Below are 22,698 nucleotides of genomic sequence, written 5' to 3' on the forward strand. Positions count from 1 at the left end.
GTTTTTCTAGGGTTTTCATGCCAACATAATCACACATTTTGGACCGAAAATCACCTATTTCTAACAAGATTAATATGCAAGAACAAGTAAAACATACACTTAGTGGCATTAACATAACTCGGTTGGCCCTAAACATCCTTAAACCATTATTCCATAACCATTTAAGCATGTTAGCAAGTATCATACATAGGGTTTAACACACATAGTCAAAACTTCACAATCTTCCTAAAAATCATGCATAGTATTTCTAACCAAGCATAATATTTCTAGTTCATTTAACCCACATAAATCTTATACACAAAAGATACACAAAGATAACACTAACCGGTTATGAAAGGAGGAGCCGAAAACAAAGAAAAGAGAACCGAGAAGATGGAGTGTCCGAATTGGTCTTGACCGAGTTTCCTTGTCCGAGATCCTTGAGCTTGAACCGAAAGTTTGGAAGAGTTTGGATGTTGTTGGCTTGGGGTTTTTAGTTGAGAGAAAATAGAAGAGGTGTGTGTTTGTTTGGTGTAACAAATGAAGGAAATGAGGAGGAGGTGGGATATATATTCATAGGGTGTTTCGGGTTGGGCTTGGGGGTTTCGACCCAAACCGGTTACGGCCCAAAGGCCCACTCGCAACCGAGTGACCCACTCGCAACCGCCCGGTTGCGAGTCATGGTCTCGGGTCGTGGTTTCGGCTCTCATATTTACATATATAATACATACATACGTCACATATCAAGTAAAAATCACGTTTTCATTTACTAATATATATATATACACAAAATATTACAAGGTGATCGTTCGGAAAAACCTCGAGTGTCACATATGTAGTATGGTGAGTTGGCGTCAATGGCGTCGGTGTTGCCACTGCCGCCGGCTTTATCAGCCCCTTCAGTCATCGTTGATCAATGAGCGGTGATTAAGAATCCCGCTCTGATACCATGAAGAAATCAGAGACAGGGAATTTGGGTTTTTGTTTATTCATTGAGGAAACAAGAAACAAGACCAAAATAAATAGCCATGAGGCCTAACAAACAAACCTATAATCATGGGCTAAACAAGGAAATGAGATAAATCAAATAAGGAGACATATTTGCTATAATTCTAGAACATTCTCCTTTTTGTTTCAAAAATGGCCAATGGCACATCGAGTCAACAAATTAATGGCTTAATAGTTGTCAGCGGCATCATCGAGTTTTTAAAATATCCTAAAATAATCTAAAAAGAAGATAAAATAGACTAATGTTGTGCTGTTAGTGGGTGGGTGGTGGTGGTTTGGCAGGTGGGGACTAGGGCTGTAAACGAGCCGAGTCGAGCCGAGCTAGACCCAGCTCGAGCTTGGCTCGAACTCGATTCGAGCTGGCTCGGCTCGAGCTCGATTTTCAAATCGAACTGAGATTTGAGGCTCGAGCTCGACTCGATTAGAATTCAAGCAAGCTCGGCTCGGCTCGAGTTTTTGTTTTCTAAGCGATGTGGGACAAAAAAATAGATTGTCATTTAATTTAACCATGTGGCTAAATATGCAAGTATAAATAGTTAATTCACTTTGTACATTGTCTTTACCTTCTTTTATAGGGGAGATACTCCTCTAGTTTTTGTTTTCTAAGCGATGTGGGACAAAAAAATAGAGTATGTAAACCTTATCGAGCCAGCTCACAAGCCGAGCCAGGCCAAGCTCGAGCTCGACTCGTTTACAAACCGAGCCGAGCCGAGCTGGCTCGTTTACAACCGAGCCAATTTCGAGCCAAGATTTTTTCGAGCGAGTTTCGAGCGAGCTGCGAGCCACGAGTTTTTTGAACACCCCTAGTGGGGACAGTCGGATAGAGGGTGGTGGTTGCTGACTTGCTGGTAGTAAAGGGATGAGTGGTGGTGGGATGAGGGTTTTGTTATTATATATAATATATTTTTTATATGTATTTTTAAAGAATAGGGTGAAAAGACAACTTTACCCTCATGTGCATTGCACATGATCAGATTTGACAGAAAAATCTAACTGGGTTAGAGCTAAAGGACAAAAGGTGTATGACTTGAAAACATAAAGTACAAAACTCGTCAATTTTAAACATAAAGGACAACGCCTGCAAATGGTTATAAAGATAAAGGACAATCCTTGCAATTCACTCTATATTTTTAATACTATGTATTTGGGTAAGGTTATTGTAAAAAAAGACCAAAAGTGTGAGAAAGGTAAGAAAGAATCTCAGCCATTAGATCTAAATTAATTGAAAAGGGTAAACAAGTAATTTTATTATTAATTCAATTAATTAAAAACTTCTCATAACCACCACCTTAATTATAGGAAGCATATAACACCATTCAGCAAGTATATAAAACCATTCAATAAGTATATAACACCATTCAGCATTCAGCAACTATATAACACCATTCAGTAAGTATATAACACCATTCAGCAAGTATATAACACCATTCAGTAAGTATATAACACCATTCAGCATTCAGCAAGTATATAACACCATTCAGCAAGTCTATAACACCATTCATTGACTAAACATCTGATCGAAACATATTTTTTTCTCTATATAAGTATAGCAATATGGTACTCATATTAAAGATAAAAAAACGCTCGTTATTATGGTGTAATTTTTTTTTAAAAAAAAGTTACGTACAAAAAGTTATTGACGTTTAAAAAGGACGGGGAGAAGTTACATGTGCATTACCTAATTTCTAGTGGGTTTAAAAGACTATATTGCCCCTAGATATTTCAAATCAGTCCAAATTAATGAAAATATTTTACAATTTGGTCCTTATTGATCTCAACCATTAGATCAAAAGATCTAATGGCTGAGATTCTTTCTTACTTTTCTCACATTTTAAGCTTTTTTTACAGGATCCTCTACCCTATTTAATATACTGATATATATAGAAATATGCAATAACAATTTATTGCATATTAAAAAAATTAAGTTATTTTTAGCTAAGCTAAATACACGGTTAACCACCTATAACCGACCCGCTATAACCATCAAAACCGAATAACCATAACCACCATAGCCGATCGGTTATGGTTATGATTATCCAATAACCGACACCGCGGTTATGGTTATGGTTTTTGGTAAAACTGACAAAACCGACCCATACACACCCCCTAGTGACAACACAAAGACAAAGCTTACTACGATCTAGGGGCCCATTTTTTATTTTTTGGCCCAAAACATTGTTATTTATATTTACTTTTAATTATTCATTCATCTATGTACAGTTACGTACGTCGTGAATTGTTCATTTATTCTCTATATGTATTATTTTCTAACGTGCTAATGAATAGTCATAAGTTTTCTTTTGTGATTTTCCTTTTTCTATCATAGTAATTTTATGGTCTTCTTATTATTTTGTAATAAATTTTGGTTTTTTATAATTTTACCACAAAAAGTTAAACGATTTTGGTTTTTTATGAGTTTTATTTAAAGCTTTTTTCTGGATTTGGTGGTTGTTCGGTTGCTACTTACTACGATGTTTGGTGGTTACTTTTGGTCCCTCGGGTTTTTATACCCTCTCTACTTGCTAATGCGTGTTGAGATAAATTCGACCTCGGCCACTTATTATGTTACATGAGTCACTTGGTGTTATAAATTCATGTTTCTATTTTACGCTTTGTCCTGGTTTTGGCCGTTGTTCGGTTGCTACTTAGCACGATTTTGCGCCCCAGCCCCGCAACGCTGGTTGCACCGTTTTACGCTCCCCGCCCCACAACGCGGGGGGCATAAGACTAGTTTATATTAATAACGAACAAACATTAACAAACAAGGACACATTCGTTTTCTTAACGAACGAACACGAACTAGTACAAGAAAACTCCATTCGTTTAATTGTACGTGTATGATTGTTTGTTCGGTTAAAGTTAGACAAATAAACACGAACGGCGAGCATATTCCGTTCGTCCTCATTCAGTTTGTTTACAAGACTATGTCTTGGATTCAGTTTGTTGTTCAAATCGAAGGTTTTTTGAGAGGGTTATCAACCGGACAACAAACGCCCATATTGTCAATTTTAAGCTTCTTCTTTGTACAAACAAGGATCAAACACAAAAACAAATTTATAACAACATAACAAAACAATCAAGGCGAAGGAACAGGAGAACCAAACGATTCTGCTGCGGATTTCGCCATTACTCTTGCAAATTCGCTAAAACTAATGACACCATCGCCATCCGTATCCGCTTCTTCAATCATCTCGGTGAGCTCGCGATCCGTCAATGGCTGGCCCATCTTAGCCATGGCTAGCGCGAGCTCAGAGGGCGTGATGAACCCGTTTCCGTCTTGATCAAACAAATGAAAGACCTTCAAAAGAAGTTTTTGATTAATGATATTTTGTTCTGTCATCATGTTTGGTGACATAGCATTCACCAATTCTTCAAACTCAACGGCCCCATTCCCATTAGAGTCCATTTTGTTAAAAAGCATATAGATTTGATCACCCGAGGGTTCGAGGCCTAGAGACCGTAAAAGGGCGGCTAGCTCGAGGTGCGTTAGGGATCCGTCCGAGTCCATGTCAAACCGGTTAAATATGTCCCGGAGCTGGTTGCGTTGGTCAACCGCCATCAGTTTCGACATGGTGGTGGTCGCGTGGTTTTGATCTCATATAACGTTGTGATAGGCGATAGTAACGCGTCGGTTGATGCGTGATCGGAGGCGGTGGCGTGGCGCGGTGGTGGGATTACAAGGAGGGTGGTTTAGGGAAGAAGAGAGGATGAATGCATGGATTGTTGGAAGCCATACCTTTTGATGGAAAGGCTCCGGTTAATGCAAAAATACTAATTAAATTAAATTTAAAGAAAATATACGAAATGTTGGTATTAATGCTGCCATTGAGTTTTATCTAATGTTTATTGTTACATAATATTTGCTAATTACAGAAGGAATACTAGGTTATAATCCCGTGTATTACACGGGTTAACTAAATAAAATATCAAATAATTAACGAAAATTTAACAATTATAAAACGATATTTTTAAGACGCTTTTCTGATATCCAAACAAAATTTTGTGTCATGTATGATCAAAACTTATGAAGTTTGTCAAGTTTATAAATATGAAAGCTTTTGAACCATCGATTAAAAGACATACAGTATCGTCGACATTCTCACGAGTTTTAACAGTCATGTGAACATACATTTAATAACCCAAGTTTTATTTAAATAATAGTGGTGTTAATTTATTAGTTCTAAAAAAATGTTGAAATGTCCAGATAAGGTATATAGCAATTATCCAATTAGATAAACTTATATAAAAAAAATAATGTTTCAATTTAAATTAATTAGATAAGTATAAATTATCGGTAATTATTAAATTATATAACTTTAAAATTTAAATATCTGAACGTGAGTAGCATCTTAAAAGGATGGTTATTTTTGGATAAATTTATCAGTATGATAAATGTAATTATTATTCTTCTTGCATTTTAAACATATATCAAATTTAAAAGTAAAATGCACGGATAGTCCATGTAGTTTTGTAAAATAACATCTATAGTTCTCAACTTTTGTAAAATGCACGAAGAAGGTGTGTATCGATGAGGGAGTTGCAAGTGGTGAGGGTGAGGGTGGGGTGGGACTACTTGAGTTAACTTTATCTTTTAATATTTTTTAATATAATAAGAGCATCAAGGTCATTTCACACCCACTTAGCTGAGAAAACTAACCCCATCCACTCCAGGGACTATCCGAGTAACAAACTGTCAAACCACAGGGAGCACCGGATTAATATCCAAAAGTTAGGGACTATATGTGTTATTTTACAAAACCACAGAGACTATTCGTGCATTTTACTCTAAATTTAATAATTTAAATTAAATAATAATTATCTACAATTAAGGAATTAAGATATAATTTCTAATCTAGTAATTAATATAAATAAATAATAAGATATTTTATGAAATTTTATCCGTATATTTTTAAATGTTTGAAACATATTAAATTTATTAATTTAAATTAAAAAATAATTATACATAATTAATGATGGTCTAGAATAATGACAAGTGTCTCTTTATTGGTTTCTTTTATTAGGCTAGGAGTTGGCTAGAAAGTCCAAATTTCCTAAAAGGTGTAGAAAGTCATAAAACACCAAATTGTCAACCATAAAACACATCAAAAACCCAAAAATAACAAAATTAAGATTAATAAAACATCATATATGTGGGTTGTGTATTGTGTTTTGGATGATAAGGCTCTGATTATCGAATAACAAATATTATTGTGTTTTATGTTGATTAGCATGTTGTGTTTTATATTCATAGTTATACGATTATGTGTTTTAAGTTTTTATAAACTATTATGGTTTGAATATGGTGTTTTAGTAATTTTCACTCTGTTATTTGTGGGTTTTAGGTGTGTTTTATGGTTGAAATTAGAGTGTTTTATGACTTTTTACACTTTTTAGGAAATTTGGACTTTCTAGTCGAACCCCACCCTCTTTTATTATATAGTACTAGCGGTAAGACCCGTGTGCAAACACGGGTCGTTTCTTTGAAAACCATGCATAGCCCATATTGACAGAGAGTAAAAAAAATAATTAGTGCAGATTTATAAAAGAGATATACACTAATGGTCAATAGGTTTATTCAACAGCAATTCCATTATGTTGATAGTAAACTACTGTTGTCTATTAACTGTTAAAAACTTCAGTTTCTTTCCAACAGACTTTCCTAAAAAATGTTATCCATTATCTCCAACAGAAATTACCAGATAGATAGCGTAAAGTGAAACCACTATTTTCAAAACCATCAGAGATCGAAGACAATTCTTGCAATAAGAATGAGAAATATATGGTACTTGTAATTTAAATTCAAATAAAGTTAAAACCAATTTTTGCGGATATGCGTTGACCAATTTCATTGATGATTGCTTAAAGTGAAATCACTGTTTTCAAAAAGTCTGTTGGACCAAAGTCAAACCACTGTTGGCAAACTATAATTCTTAGTGGTTCAAAATCTGTTTGACTTTTCGTCAACATCTGTTTAACTGTTGGTCAACATCTGTTTGATTTTTGGTCAACAACTGTTTGACTCTTGGTAAACATCTGTTAGACTTTTGGTCAACATCTCATTTAGAATTCAACAGAGAATAAAAAAATAATTAGTGTAGACTTATAAAATTAATATGCACTAATGGTCAATAGGTTTATTCAACATCAATTCCTTTATGTTGATAGCAAGCCACTGTTGTCTATTAACTGTTAAAACTTTTGTTGCTTTCCAACAGACTTTACTAAGAACTGTCATCGATTATCTCCAAGAGAGCTTGCCAGATGACGTTATAGATAGTAACTATCAGATGTTAATCGACCCATGTTAAAAAGGCCAGTCAACAGAAATTACAAAGGTTATTAAACAGATATTAAGAGAATAATATTATTAACAACATGTGTTCTCAGGATAAGCTTAATGCAGAGCAAGTATCAGATGCTTTCAAAAAGTTGTATTGCTTTCCAACAAACATTTCCTAACAACAGTTCCTCCATTATACCCAACAGACGTTGCCAGGTTGACAGATGTTTAGTATCATCATAGATTTTGTAAAACTTCCTTATAAACCACATTAGTAGTGGTTGCACAGACTCGTTTCTCTTTATCACAAATCAAAATTTTCAATCCCTTCCTACTTTTTACTCTAGATACAGCAACATAGAGCTGGCCATGACTAAACACTGGACGTGGAAGATATAAACCAACACGCTCCAATGATTGTCCTTGACTTTTATTTATTGTCATAGCAAAACACAGTGAAAGTAGGAATTGTCTTCGAGAAATCTTCACTGGTATTCTTTTATCTGAAGGTGTCATCTTCAGTCTTGAAATCAAAGTATGATGACCTATATTAGTCCCTGTGATAATTTTTGCTTCAATCACAACTTTTCTGAGCTTCGTGATTTGTAAACGTGTACCATTACACAATCCATTTGCCTGATCAATGTTTATGAGTAACATCACCAGAGCATCAATTTTCAGTACTAATTTATGATTAGGTAAACCAGATAAACGAAGATTGTTTAACACATCAGGAGGAAACAACGCCATATTAAGCTCTGATTCTTCCTCCGATTGGCATAAACTATCTGAACTAAAATAAACCTTTTCTTCACCAGGCAGACTCTCTAACAACTCTTTATTTATTGAATCCACTACTTCATTAGTTGGAGCAAGAATCACTCTTTGTTGGAAATACGTTAAATCCCACAAAAACTTATTCATGTCCGGATATATATATATATATATATATATATATATATATATATATATATATATATATATATATATATATGAAATGAGAGAAGAAATAGGATTGACTTGGTCATGAATAAGTAAATCATCTGGTATTTCAATATCAATCTCACCATCGTTTTCTTCACCAAGCAGACCATCACCAAGCTTTAAAATCCATTCTCCAAATTCCTTTATTTCTTTCAAATCTGCTTCCTGACAACCAACTCTTAATCTCATATTCTCAGTTAGCTTTATTACTTACAGTGCCGCCATATATAAGAAGAATTCAAAGAAGCATTGACTATCATTGTTCTGGTACCTTTAGGGATGACCAGAAGAATTTGTCTAAAATCACCACCAAATAGAATGACCTTTCCCCCAAATGGATTCGATTGCATGTTCGGTTGACTGGAACGTGATATGTCTCTCATTGTTCTATCAAGAGCCTCGAAACAATGCTTGTGAGTCATAGGTGCTTCATCCCAAATAATAAATCTTGCTCTTTTAGTTAAATCACCTAACTTAGTATTAGGCTCTATCGAACATATTGAATTCTCGTTAATGTTGATTGGAATTACAAACCTTGAATGAGCAGTTCTACCATCATCCAGCAAAAGTGAAGCAATTCCACTGGATGCAACATTCAATACAACTTCTGTCACACCCCCAAAATCCACCCGCGGAGTATTACCGCTTGGAGGCGTGACATGACCAGGATCAAGCCACCAATCATATTGAACATAACAAGTAAGTAAAATTCAACCACACAATATGAAAGGTGTTTCAAATCAAAACCATAGTTAAGTGTTTAGCGGAAGCATAATTGTAAAACCCAATGTAAGTATTAAATACGAAATAAAGTAATGTTTTTTTAGCATGGCACACATGCCATGTCCCACAACGACCGTGCGTCCCTGTGCAAGCTCCATGAGTACCTAACGACCTGCAAGGCATGTAACAGAGAGTCAACAACAAAGTTGAGCGAGTTCACAGTTGGTTGTTTAGTTATAGTATTCATTTCGTAATCATATGTTCCCTGTGAAAGCTCCATGAGTACCTAACGACCTGCAAGGCATGTAACAGAGAGTCAACAACAAAGTTGGGCGAGTTCACAGTTGGTTGTTTAGTTATAGTATTCAACTCGAGGACAGTGGTACATATACCAGTAGCGATGAAAGTACGAGTAATCATTCAATCCCATTCCCAACCCACTGGGAATCCCATGCCTTGGTAAGAGTGTGAGCTCACCTTGGTTTGCTCGGCAGATACACGAAAAGGTTACTTGAGCTATATGTGGTCAACCACGTCCTAACATGGTTACCATACGAGTCAGGTCTAGGTTTAGATAGTGCATATAAGTTTACACAATAACTACAGGTTTCGAACATGTATTGATCATGACATATACATAACATCATAGTAGTTAGTTAACAGCATATAACTCGTTTCAATAGTAACATTCATGTTTGCATACAAGCTAAGCGCATGTGTGCAAGTCTACGGCCCAACACGCGTAAGCCCACTCAGTTGTGAATTGTGCGGCTGAGTTGGACTTGTGCGACTGAAATGTGGGCCGGTGTCTTGTGCGATCCTGCTCTTGTGCGGTGGCCCAATAAACAACAACAATTTAAAACTTGTGCGGCCCAAACATTGAACAATTACTCTTTGGTGTGTGGCCCAACATATTGTGCGATCGGCACAGGCTTGTGCGATCCATAGTATGTTGTGCGATCATGCAGTATAGTGTTGTACCCAGTGTATTAACAGTTGTACCCTGTGACTTGTGCGATTAGGAGCTTGTGCGACTGAGCTCTTGTGCGACTAGAGGGAACTTGTGTGATCATAACTAGCTTGTGCGATTTGAAACTTGTGCAATCAGTTATATGTTTTTCCTTAAATCATGCAAATCAGTTACACATTCTATAATTGCACGATTTACAATCAGTCAATTTCTAATCCGTTATCATGTACCCGAAACATAATCAAATCACGATTAACACCTACCATTTCAATCAAATCGGATCAATCATCAATAATTAAATCAGGAAATCATGCATGTTCATACAATTTCTAATCGTAATCAAATCAAGAACATCAATCATCGAACCATTCGAATCAGTGATTTCAATATCTAATGTGCAACCCTAATCATTCCAACTTGATTAATAAGCAACGATCATACACACACCATTCATCATCATTTAATTCAGTTTTATGTTCAAGATCATATGAAGGATTCCAATCGTTAATCGTCATCGACCACATCCACATCATGCATTCAAGTTGTTTACCTAGAATTTTTACTAACATAACACCCTAATCATCAAACCTTAAGTCAAACGAAACTAAGCAACTAATCATATCATCGTGAAATCAAATGTAACAACAGTTAGGTCAAACCATGGCAATCGTGTACTAACCGAATGTAAAATGGCACCAAAGAGGACTTGAGAGATGAGACTATCGTCGGCTTCGAAGTGGGGAAGGGGCTTCTGCCGTCGAGTTGTAGGGAGAGGGGAAAGGAATTAGGGTTTGAGGTTATCTTGTGGTTTGAAAGGATTATGAGGGTTTACATTCTAATCATGTGTGTGAATTCGTTGATTGTGGGCCGAACCCATCACTCGGGTTTGATATGGGCCGTGGACTAGTCCTCCTCAAAGAGAGGTGTGTGTGTGGTCGTGCATGAGTTGTGCGACCCAAAGAATATTGTGCGATCAGGTTCCTATGCGATCAGTCATCATCTTATCACTAAACAATAAACATCTTAATCAAATAGTTCAATCATTTAAACACGTACACATAATTACAACACAAAACTATCACACAGAAAACTAGCACAAGGCTCTTGAAAGTACGAGTTGTCACATTATCCCCAAGTTGAAAGAAATTTCGTCCCGAAATTTGGTACGTACTCACTGAGGAAGCTAATTAAGTTGCATGGTTTCCTGGTTTTTCCTGGGGTGTCACATCCTTCCCCCGTTGGTTTGGAATTTCGTCCCGAAATTCCGCAGTAGCTTCAGCCTCAGTAGTGGTTATACTGTTGTCGAACAATTGGGGATACTTTTGTTTCATTTGGTTTTCGCGTTCCCAGGTGAACTCTAGGCCACGACGGGAGTTCCAACGAACTCGAACAAGGGGTATTCTGGTGTGCTTGAGGACCTTAACATCTCGGTCCGTGATTTCAACTGGTTCCTCGACGAATCGCAGCCGATCGTCGATAGTGAGCTCCTTCAAAAGAACTATCAGGGTCTCATCTGACAGACACTTCTTCAGATTCGACATGTGAAAAACGTTGTGAACTCCACTGAGTTCTGCTGGTAGGTTTAATTCGTAGGCCACTTTGCGTATTTTCTCTATGATTTCGAAAGGTCCAACGTATCGTGGGTTAAGTTTGCCTCGTTTGCCAAAATGAACAACACCTTTCCATGGTGAGACTTTGAGTAGCACTCGATCCCCAACCTGGAACTCGAGTGGTTTCCTGCGCTTATCAGCGTAGCTTTTCTGACGGTCACGAGCTGCCGCCCTTCGTTGTCGTATCTGAGCAATCCTTTCCGTTGCGTCTACTACAAGTTCTGGACCCGTGATCTGACTATCACCCACCTCTGCCCAACAAAGAGGTGATCGGCATTTACACCCGTACAATGCCTCAAATGGAGCGGCTTGAATGCTGGTGTGGTAACTGTTATTATACGAAAACTCCACCAAAGGGAGATGTTTTTCCCAGCCGTTGTCTTCTAGAGTTTGAATAGTACGCTCAGACTGCCCATCTGTCTGAGGGTGATAAGCTGTGCTCATGTCTAATCGTGAGCCAAAAGATTTGTGCATCGCTTGCCACACGTCTGAAGTAAATCGTGCATCACGATCAGAAATAAAAGAGGTGGGCACCCCGTGCCTCGAAACCACTTCCTTTAAGTAAATGTCTGCTAAAGTAGAGAACTTTTCTGTTTCCTTAATAGCCAATTTGTGAGTCGATCCACGATCACCCAAATAGTATCGTTCCCACGTTGAGATCTAGGCAGGCCAGTAACAAAATCCATGGAAATTTCCTCCCATTTCCATTGTGGTATCTTTGGTTGCTGGAGTAGGCCTGATGGTTTCTGATATTCCGTCTTGACTCTCGCACAGGTCAAGCACTTGCTAACGTAAGTTGATATGTGAGCTTTCATGCTAGGCCACCAATACATAGTTCTGAGATCGTGGTACATCTTATCCGAAACAGGTTCGCGTAAGTTGCCATAGAGTGGGACCCAGATGCATCCTGTTACATAATAGGCGCCATCTTCCTTTTGTTCTAACCATTTCCTTGATCCGCGTAGGGCCTCAGCCCTGACGTTTTCTGGTTTCAATGCTTTTACCTGAGCATCTCATATCCGTGCAGGAAGACTAGACTGAATGGTAAGTTGTAATGCTCGTATGCGTTTAGGTGTAGTATCCTTTCGACTGATAGCGTCGGCCACAACATTTGCTTTACCCGGATGGTACTTGATCGCGCATTCGTAATCATTCAGTAGCTCGACCCATCGACGTTGTCGCATGTTCAACTCCTTTTGATTGAAGATATGCTTGAGACTCCTTTGATCGGTGTAAATAGTACACTTGGTACCGTACAGGTAATGTCTCCATATCTTAAGTGCAAAAATAACAGCTCCCAGCTCCAGGTCGTGTGTAGTGTAATTTCGTTCGTGAACTTTAAGTTGACGTGACGTGTAAGCAATGACCTTGTCACGTTGCATCAACACACATCCAAGACCCTGAATTGATGCGTCGTAGTAAACCACAAAGTCGTTTGTGCCCTCTGGCAATGAAAGAATAGGTGCGCTATAGAGTCTATCCTTTAGGTGCTGAAATGCAGATTCTTGTGGCTCACCCCAACGGTAAGTGACTCCTTTCTGAGTTAGTAAAGTGAGAGGTTGCGCAATCTTGGAAAAATTCCTTGATGAACCTCCTGTAGTAACATGCCAAACCCAAGAATTGGCGAATTTCTGTTGGTGTACGCGGTGCAGGCCAGTTCTTGACCGAGTCAACTTTTGATAGATCAACGTGAATCCCGTCCCTGTTTACCACGTGGCCGAGGAAATGGACTTCATGAAGCTAGAAGTCGCATTTTGAGAATCTTTGCATACAGTTGCTCTGTTCGAAGGAGTTCCAAGATAGGTCACAGATGCTGCTCGTGTTCCTCCTGACTCTTGGAGTAGATCAGGGTGTCGTCGATGAGAACAAGTGACACATTCATCCGGTTAGACTAGGTTCGAATGTCGAGTCTGAGAATCCATATCGGTCGTATCGAGTTCAAAGATCAGTACTTGTGGCACCATCACATGTATAACCCAATGTTCATCGAATGATATTCGTAGAGTGTAACTTGTCCAAGCGAGTGTCCGCGGGGATTGTTGTTAAGATCACTGAATCCCAAAAGTATATCATGCATGGGTGCGGCAACATAAGAAGGAGTTATCTCATTCGGTGGGTAAGACTTTAAGAATCCACAGCAGGGGTTTACTCGACATCGAATGTACAGCTGGCTGTACGCCAGTTGGGTATAGTTAAGATAAAGTATGTCGTTGATTACATATTGTTGTCACGGGGTTAAATCAATCAGAACAAGAACTTAACATAGCAGCATGGTTATCGTACAATCGTGTAGCGTTAAGTTTCACTGTGACTCCCACCAGGAGCCGTTGGAATCGCCCCCATGTGAAGGAGGGACAATTTACCTAAATTCATGAACTTAGGTGTGTGTGTTTCCTCAAGTAAGCAACCAAGTCCCGGGGGGGGGGTTTCCTTAAGTCGTACAATTGAGTCCAAAGTACGTCTGCGTATTCATGAGGTTCCAAGGAAAGACGTGTAGACCATTCGAGAGAGTATAATCGTATCAACATTACACCACCATTCTCAAGGTTTCGTGGAGTGATCACCAGTGATCAGGAGTCTAGCCTTCTAGATCCTCTAAGCTAGAGAGTGGTTCGTTTCAGTGGCTCGTCATGGAGGAGCGAGACCGTAACGTTGCTGTGGTACGGGTGTGATAGTTTGCTCTAAGCCAATGGTAGGAAGCGGGCATACCGCCATCAATAATCACGAGTCGGCGCAAGAGTTAGTGCAGAGATTTTGTATATGCAACAAAACTATCATAAAATAGGGTACGTCTCTTGTGGTGTAAGGTGGGTCATGCAAACGTATAATTTATCGTGCTTGTTGGTAGGTTGACTGATCCATAACTCTGTCCCTAAATGTCTTGAAGACTATTTCACCAATAATGGCATCCATTCGCTAAGCTGGGTATACGATAAAGTTAATCAAACAGAATAAGAAAAAAATGAACATCCAACAGGCTGGTAAGGTAGTCTCGTGTTTGGTGAAAGTCGTGGTATGGTTGTTGGCGTTTCATTAAATTGGTTGCCAATCGAAACAACAGGGAGTTACTGAGGTTCATACGAAGAATCGAGTGTAAACAGGGTCCATCGATAACCGAAGATTTCAACTAGTTAACCTGCTGTCCAGAAGCAATTTCCAGTAGGGGTACATGGCAGCGTGGCACAAAAAGGGAAGTTCGTTGCATCACGATCACAAAGGTATATCACTTGTCCAAAACAGAATTTGGTTGGTAGGGTTGCTAGTTGCAAAACGACGAACGCGTGTAATTGTGGCTGCTTCGTTTCTGGTATGGACAACCAGTGGAGATGATAAGGTTCGTCAACAGGGATGCGTGGGTGTAGTTCTCCTAATCCCAAGTTCATTTGAGTCGGTCCTGGTCTATGTGGCTGTTGGCGTACAAGCCGTATGTACGAAGGGTCGAGTGGCAACGTCATGTCGAGATAAGCGTACAAATAGATAGAATGCATAAACAGTCGTAGCAGGGTGACGAGTAATTAGAAAGGGTTTGACCACCTCTTGTCAAATAGTTAAACGATTGTGTGTCACATGGGACGCAGTAGGGATAACAGGCAACATGCTACTGTTCTAATAATTATTCCGTAAACCACACATCATGCAAAAGTACTCTAGCAGGTAGGCAATATCAACTTAAATCACATTACGTAAAGTATTGAGTCTTGCACGTGGAGCGAAGAGTCGTTGTGGATCGTTGAGCACTGTTCTGGTTATAGTCTAGTTTTAACAAAATTTTTTTCCCCTTATTAAAACCAATTTCTCTATAACCAATGGCTCTGATACCAATCTGTCACACCCCCAAAATCCACCCGCGGAGTATCACCGCTTGGAGGCGTGACATGACCAGGATCAAGCCACCAATCATATTAAACATAACAAGTAAGTAAAATTCAACCACACAATATGAAAGGTGTTTCAAATCAAAACTATAGTTAAGTGTTTAGCGGAAGCATAATTGTAAAACCCAATGTAAGTATTAAATACGAAATAAAGTAATGTTTTTTTTAGCATGGCACACACTGCCATGTCCCACAACGACCGCGCCTCCCTGTGCAAGCTCCATGAGTACTAACGACCTGCAAGGCATGTAACAGAGAGTCAACAACAAAGTTGAGCGAGTTCACAGTTGGTTGTTTAGTTATAGTATTCGTTTCGTAATCATATGTTCGTTTTGTAAACTATGTATCGTATTTGTGACAACTGGCACAAAACCGGTAATTTTCGTACACTTAAATTACTATTTAATGACTACAATTATGTGCTTAAATGTCAACATTGACTGATTACATGCTAAACAAGTGAATTCATGCACGTTCTATACTACTAAATATTGCTTTAAGCATATCGAGAGCGTTGCGTCAGAAATACTAGTAAACTCACCAGTAAGACACAATGTGTCAACATAACTGCAGAAAGCAGTCAGACATTAGAATTGAGGCCTAGGTGTAGGTCCAATGACAAGAATACAATAAAACCCAAGAATACATACAAGGGTTTATGTATAAACTTTACGGAAGCTAAAATACGCACTAAAAAGCACCTGAAGCGCACCTTAAGTGCAGAATTTTATTATATTCAGCACAAATCAGCTTTTAACAACATAAATAATGTGCAGAAATGTCGTTTTATCATCCAGAATATTCCCTAAGTTACGGAAATCGAAAATATTACAAAAAGGTACTTACAAGACACTAAAAGGTGCAATTTGGCGCTTTAACGGATCAGTATCCAACCGGATAACCGGACTTTATCCGGAACATAAAAATATTGTCATTGACACTATTTTTCTTTTTCTAAGCCAGGTAGGGTCCCCGAATACCCTAACACCTGTTATAAATCATAACACACTAGTAATTTGTTTAACCTTCTAACTAAACTCCTAACTAACCTTAACTATCAAAATTGGAAACAAGCCAAACCCCCCCCCCCATTCCAACCGATCGGTTCCCCATGTGGGGACACCCTACACCAATTTTGATTATAATAATCACCATGGTTTGATATCTAGGCTACATATTACATAAGAGTTAAAGCCCTAAACTAGTTTGTAAATAAACACCAAAGTTAAGAGTTCCATTTCACCACACAACAAAACTTCACTTATCTCTCTCCATCCCTTAACACTCTCGGCCGAACCCCCCTAACAACACCCCACCATTTTCAAGAATTGATCAAGGCACTCTACTAACATACAAAGGTGAAGGATCTCATATAAGGAGGCTTGGTGCTCGCGGAATCAAAAGGACCTCTCTACGACGCTATTATCCACCTATTTTTTCGTCTAGTTCCTTCCCTAGCCACGAGCTAGTAGTAAGTGACTCTAAACACCCTCTTGATCATGTCTAAGGTGGTTAATAAGAGATTTAACGGGTAAAAATCATAAACACTCAAGAACAAAACTAAAAGTCTTGTAAGAAGATGAACATGGTGGTTAAAGAATGAATATTAGTGTAAAACTCATAAATCTTGTTTTGTTAGGATTATTTTATGTTGTTTGATGCTAGTAGTAGTTCGGATCGTCATTTAACCCGGCTAGGTCATGTTCATGAAACATGAACTAGTGTTGTGTTAAGTGTGAAAATGATTAGATGATGAACCCTACTACTTATGAACACGAACTTGTGTAAAAAGAGTTTTTCTTATAAAATGGAGTTCAAAACTAGTAGATCTAAAGATCTACAAGTGGTATTTTCGAAGAACCAAGTATAAGATGAAACCATGTTATAAAGCCGGATCTTTCATAAACTAAGGTGTTTTTGTGAACAAACAAGTGTGTAGACACTTTTGTAACGAAAGGATTTAACAAAGAAATATTTTCGGAATCCTTGAATTAGAAGTTGTAAACTTGCATTTTCTTTAAAAATGAAGCTTTCAAGAAACTGATTTCATTTATAAAGATAAAAAGATCTAGTGAAGATAATCGAAGGTTATTACCTACTTTTACACGAACTGCAAGTTCATGTGTTTGCGATCTATGTATATTTTTGACTAGTTGATGTTGAAATATTGTTTGTTGATGTTGGGAAAATTGTTGGTTGAATTTTGAAAAGAAAATGATACGCTAGAAAGCGTGGCCACCTCCAATTACAGAGGAAACTCTGGCGAAATTTTTCCAGAAATATAACACTTGGAAATATTTTTACGACAAGTGTTATGAATATATTTTTAAGTTGTTTTTCCAAATAAATTTCGCCATGATTTTGTTACAAAATTTCCAAATGTCGGAGGTGGGTTTTCGTAAACGAAACTTGTTAAATATATATTTAGAACATATATTTCATAGTAAAACGCTTGTGTGATTTTATGTTTATCTTGTGAACTATATGAATATCATTTTTAGAGTAAAAACATAAAAATACACATGCAACCTACCTGGACAAACACAAGAAAATATATTTATGAAAATATATTATTTGATAGAATAAATAACTTGGACAAGTTATGAACATAAACGGAAGTTTTGAACAAAGATACATAATTCGGGTGCAAAGTGCAAACATACAAGATACTTATATTAATTTTTGAGAAAATAATATCAGTAAGATACATAGTTAAGAATATAAAATATTTTTAACACAACAATAACATTACAAAAGATAGTGACTTGTGCTTGTACGATACAAGTCTAGTGACTAACGATAATAAAACACGTTCAGGTCACGACGCACTATAAGCAAAACCGGTGAAGTTTACTACGCAAGGAACGCAAAGTTGTGAGTTCATGCTCCCCCTTTTCTTTTAACTGTTTTCAGTTTTATAACTTCGGGGGTGAAATACATGTTACAAATACGACAATATTTATAGATGGTATGATACAAAAACGAGAAGCACTCTTGGTGATAACTAGTACCAAGTATGATGCGTTTTGAGAAATGATACGAGAAATCGTGTCACGAATAGGGTACCATAAGCACCATTAATCGTGTACATACTAAGACCGCAGAACAAAAGGTTAGATCTAATGGGTTTCAGGGCAGCCCCACTCTTGGCGACAACTAGAACCAAGTAGTGTTTTTGTGTCTCAATCGTGCATCGACTACAGAAAAATGCCTATGGTTTGGTGACTTCCTATGTCGTGTCACATGTTAATGGCCTTGCAACCCATTAACACTTGATACATATAGAAATACTTGATTTATACATGAATACGTGATTTAAACAAATTTCATACCATGTTTTTCATACAAAGTATACAAACGTTCAATACAAAAACTGCATGAATTCACACCAACATTATGTTGACGTTTTTCCAAAACTCACATGTATTTCAGGTAACTAAAGCTGGATGTGCGCGCGGTCCTACTCATGCTTATGGATGTCGTCTATATTATGTTTAAATAAAGTTGTAAACTTTTAAGACAATGTTTTATGCTATTGTCGCGATGTAGACGCTAAACTTGTGTTTTCAAATTATGAAATGTATGGTATTTGAAGTTATTTTTACGAGCATGTAGTATGTTTACCTTTCGTATGCAATGAGAACCTTTCATGATCACACCTCGTGCTTCCGCCGCAGAAAGGGGTGTGACAGATTGGTATCAAAGCTGCGATTGTAGTGAACCAGGATTCCTTCTCGAGTCTAGTATACAATCTCTAGGATCCTTTCACGAAAATGATTTTTCAAAGAGTTTTCATTGCATAAAACTTCCCGTGACATCCACTGCCTGAAACTGTTTACATGAGTCTAGAAAAGACACTACGAGACTTAGGGTGCACAGGAGTAGCACTTGCCTTTAACTGAGAAATTACTTACAATTATGTGTGATAATTAGCATATATTAGGGGTAGAATACCGCTAGTACACATGACTTTACCGGGAAACAATGGCCTAACTGAAGGAAGTAATACGAGGACGAAATGAACTGTGCGGACTGTGCAAGGAGTTACGTAATTATGGATGTATACGTAATTATGGAACTTAGTGCACAGAAACCACAACAAGTCTTGTCACGTATAGATTCCCTTAGTACAAGAAAAAGGTCAAACGTATACTCTTTGGAGTCAATGACTTAGGGTATAAAGACAAGAACCGCCAACGTGAAGTAAGGTGTTTACCTAATTATACATGCTTGTTGCTGTATGAATTGATTGCGCGGATTGTTTAATGTCACTTATGTGGTATATGCCTGCGTATATATATACTACTACTGTCTCGTACGACGATATCCAACAAATGTCTAACCCTATTATGTTATGTTCTGTCAGAACATGGCACCAAGAAGAGCTGTGAACGCTCGTGATCAACCTCCCCCTCCCGCACTGCCAAAGACTGCTGAAGAGCTGAACGCTCTACTGGAAGAAAGGATGTCTGCTGCTATCGCCCAGTACGAGGCGAACCGTACTCAAGACAGTGGAGGACCAAGCAATGCTAGACGTAACGGACATGGAGATTCGTCTGGAGGAAACGCAGCTCAAGGTAACCTTAAGACAATTTGCTAAGCATGGAGAAGTTTTTGAACGGTCTTTGTTTCATTATTTCTTCGATTGCTCACAAGTGAATTGGTTGGATCGATTACAGGCTGCACCTTCAAGCAGTTCCTCGACTGCAAACCACTGAACTACGATGGCACTGGAGGAGCGGTAGCGTTTGTACGTTGGACGGAAAAGACTGAAGCCACTATCCGTATGAGCAAGGGTACCGCGGATCAACAAGTCACTTTTGCTACTGGGCTGTTTGTCGATGAAGCACTGGCATGGTGGAATTTGCAAGTTCAAACGCTGGGTGATGATGCCGCGTATGGCATGACTTGGGATGAACTGAAAGAGAAGATGAGAGAGAAGTACTGCTCTCGTGCTGAACTCCAAAGGCTGGAGACGGAGTTCTGGCACTTAACTATGGTAGGTGCTGACATCACTGGGTACACTCGAAGATTCCATGATTTGTCTAGGGTGATTCCCTACATGGTGACCCCGGAATTTAAGCGCGTTGAACGCTATATTTGGGGATTGGCCCCAGAATTCCGCGGCATGGTGACTTCAGCCAAACCCCAAACAATCACTGAGGCTGTAACTCTGGCTGTCAGCCTTACTGAAGACTGTGTTCGCATGTAGAAGCTATCACTGAACCCGACAGAAAACACCGAGATGCATGCTGAGTCGTCCGGTGACAAGAAAAGGAAACATGCAAACTTGAATCAAGTAACTCGTAACAACAAGGGTTCCAACAAGAAGCGTGACCCCAACCCACCTCAGGAGGCGAAATCGCTTGCAGCCATGAATGACGCTCCAGCTAAGGGATACCTGGGCACCCTGCCCAAATGCAATCGGTGCAAGCGTCATCACGAAGGAGCCTGTCGCGTTCCAAAGTGCGACAAGTGTGGAAAATTGGGTCACCGCACTGAAGACTGTTGGGGTAAGGGAAACCGAAACGGAAATGGAAACCTGGTGCTGGAAACAACGGTGGGAACGGTAATGGCAATGGTAACCGGGTTGGGAATGAAGCCGGGCGAAACCAAGGATGCTTCAGTTGTGGAAGCAATGAACATTTCATGAAAGACTGCCCGGATAGAAACAACGCTCAGGCTCGAGCATTTGTGATTGGAGCAAGGGACGCACTCGAGGACCCTAACGTGGTCACCCGTACGTTTCTCATTAACAATCACTTTGCATCCATATTATTCAACACTGGTGCCGATTTTAGTTTCATGTCTGTGGAATTTAAACGTATGCTTGGGATAGAGTCTAGTAGATTGGATATTCCTTACTCCATAGAACTAGCCAATAGAACTTGTTGAATCGGGCGAAGTTGTTAGAAGCTGCACACTAGAACTGGGTGAACGAAGATTTAGCATCGACCTCTTACCTATTCAATTGGGTAGCTTCGATGTAGTGGTCGGAATGGACTGGTTGTCCAAGAACAAAGCTGAAGTCATTTGTCATGAGAAAATCATTCGCATCCCTTTGGCGAATGATGAAACCCTCATCGTACATGGAGAAAGACAAGACGCGCCTCTGCGAATCATCAGTTGCATGAAAGCACAGAAGTGCTTAAGGAAAGGATGTGTCGCTTTCCTGGCACATGTTGTAGATAAGAAGGCTGTGGAGCTGAAACTCGAAGACATTCCTATGGTGGAGGAATTTCCTGATGTTTTTCCCGAAGATCTACCAGGACTACCTCCGCAACGACAAGTCGAATTCCGTATAGACTTGGTTCCAGGAGCCGCTCCTGTAGCCAAGGCCCCCTATCGACTTGCACCATCCGAGATGCAAGAATTGTCTACACAACTCCAGGAGTTGTTGGATAAAGGATTCATAAGGCCAAGCTTCTCGCCCTGGGGAGCTCCAGTATTGTTCGTGAAGAAAAAGGATGGAACTCTGCGAATGTGCATCGATTACAGAGAACTGAAGAAACTCACTATCAAGAATCGGTACCCACTACCGAGGATTGATGACTTATTTGATCAGTTGCAAGGATCAAGCTACTATTCCAAGATCGACCTTCGATCTGGATACCATCAGTTAAGGATACAAGAAGAAAGCATACCAAAGACTGCATTCCGAACGCGTTATGGGCACTACGAGTTTCTTGTGATGCCATTTGGATTGACGAATGCACCAGCGGTATTTATGGATCTAATGAACCGCGTATGCAAACCATATCTCAATAAATTTGTGATTGTATTCATCGATGATATCCTGATTTACTCGCGAACGAAAGAAGAGCACGAGCAACACCTCAGAACCATTTTGGAGCTACTGAAGAAAGAGAAACTTTATGCAAAATTCTCCAAGTGCGAATTCTGGATTCGCGAAGTTCAATTTCTTGGCCACGTTGTGAATGAGAAGGGCATTCATGTAGACCCGTCCAAGATTGAAGCCATAAAGAATTAGGAAGCCCCCAAAACCCTAACTGAAGTTCGTCAATTTTTGGGCTTAGCAGGCTATTATCGACGATTCATCAAGAATTTCTCAAAAATAGCTCAATCGCTAACTGCCCTTACACAGAAAGACAAGAAGTACGACTGGGGCGTTAAACAAGAAGAAGCCTTCCAACTACTCAAAAGCAAGCTATGCGATGCACCAATACTGTCATTACCCGAAGGCACCGAAGACTTCGTGGTATACTGCGACGCTTCACGACAAGGTTTGGGCTACGTGCTCATGCAATG

General features: G+C 39.0%; 2 protein-coding genes across 2 annotated transcripts; both read right to left on the reverse strand.

The window, feature by feature from the left end:
* Positions 1-4,063: 4,063 nt before the first annotated feature.
* LOC110902868 (probable calcium-binding protein CML15) lies at positions 4,064-4,707 on the reverse strand. The gene has a single exon (XM_022149219.2). It carries the CDS (start codon positions 4,556-4,558, stop codon positions 4,064-4,066), a length of 495 nt encoding a protein of 164 aa, XP_022004911.1. The 5' UTR covers positions 4,559-4,707.
* Positions 4,708-7,504: 2,797 nt separating this feature from the next.
* On the reverse strand, positions 7,505-8,191 carry LOC110888120 (ATP-dependent DNA helicase PIF1-like). Its single transcript, XM_022135661.1, has one exon. It carries the CDS (start codon positions 8,189-8,191, stop codon positions 7,505-7,507), a length of 687 nt encoding a protein of 228 aa, XP_021991353.1.
* Positions 8,192-22,698: the final 14,507 nt, after the last annotated feature.

The sequence above is a fragment of the Helianthus annuus genome, chromosome 2 (genome assembly GCF_002127325.2).
Source record: "Helianthus annuus cultivar XRQ/B chromosome 2, HanXRQr2.0-SUNRISE, whole genome shotgun sequence".
Taxonomy (NCBI): domain Eukaryota; kingdom Viridiplantae; phylum Streptophyta; class Magnoliopsida; order Asterales; family Asteraceae; genus Helianthus; species Helianthus annuus.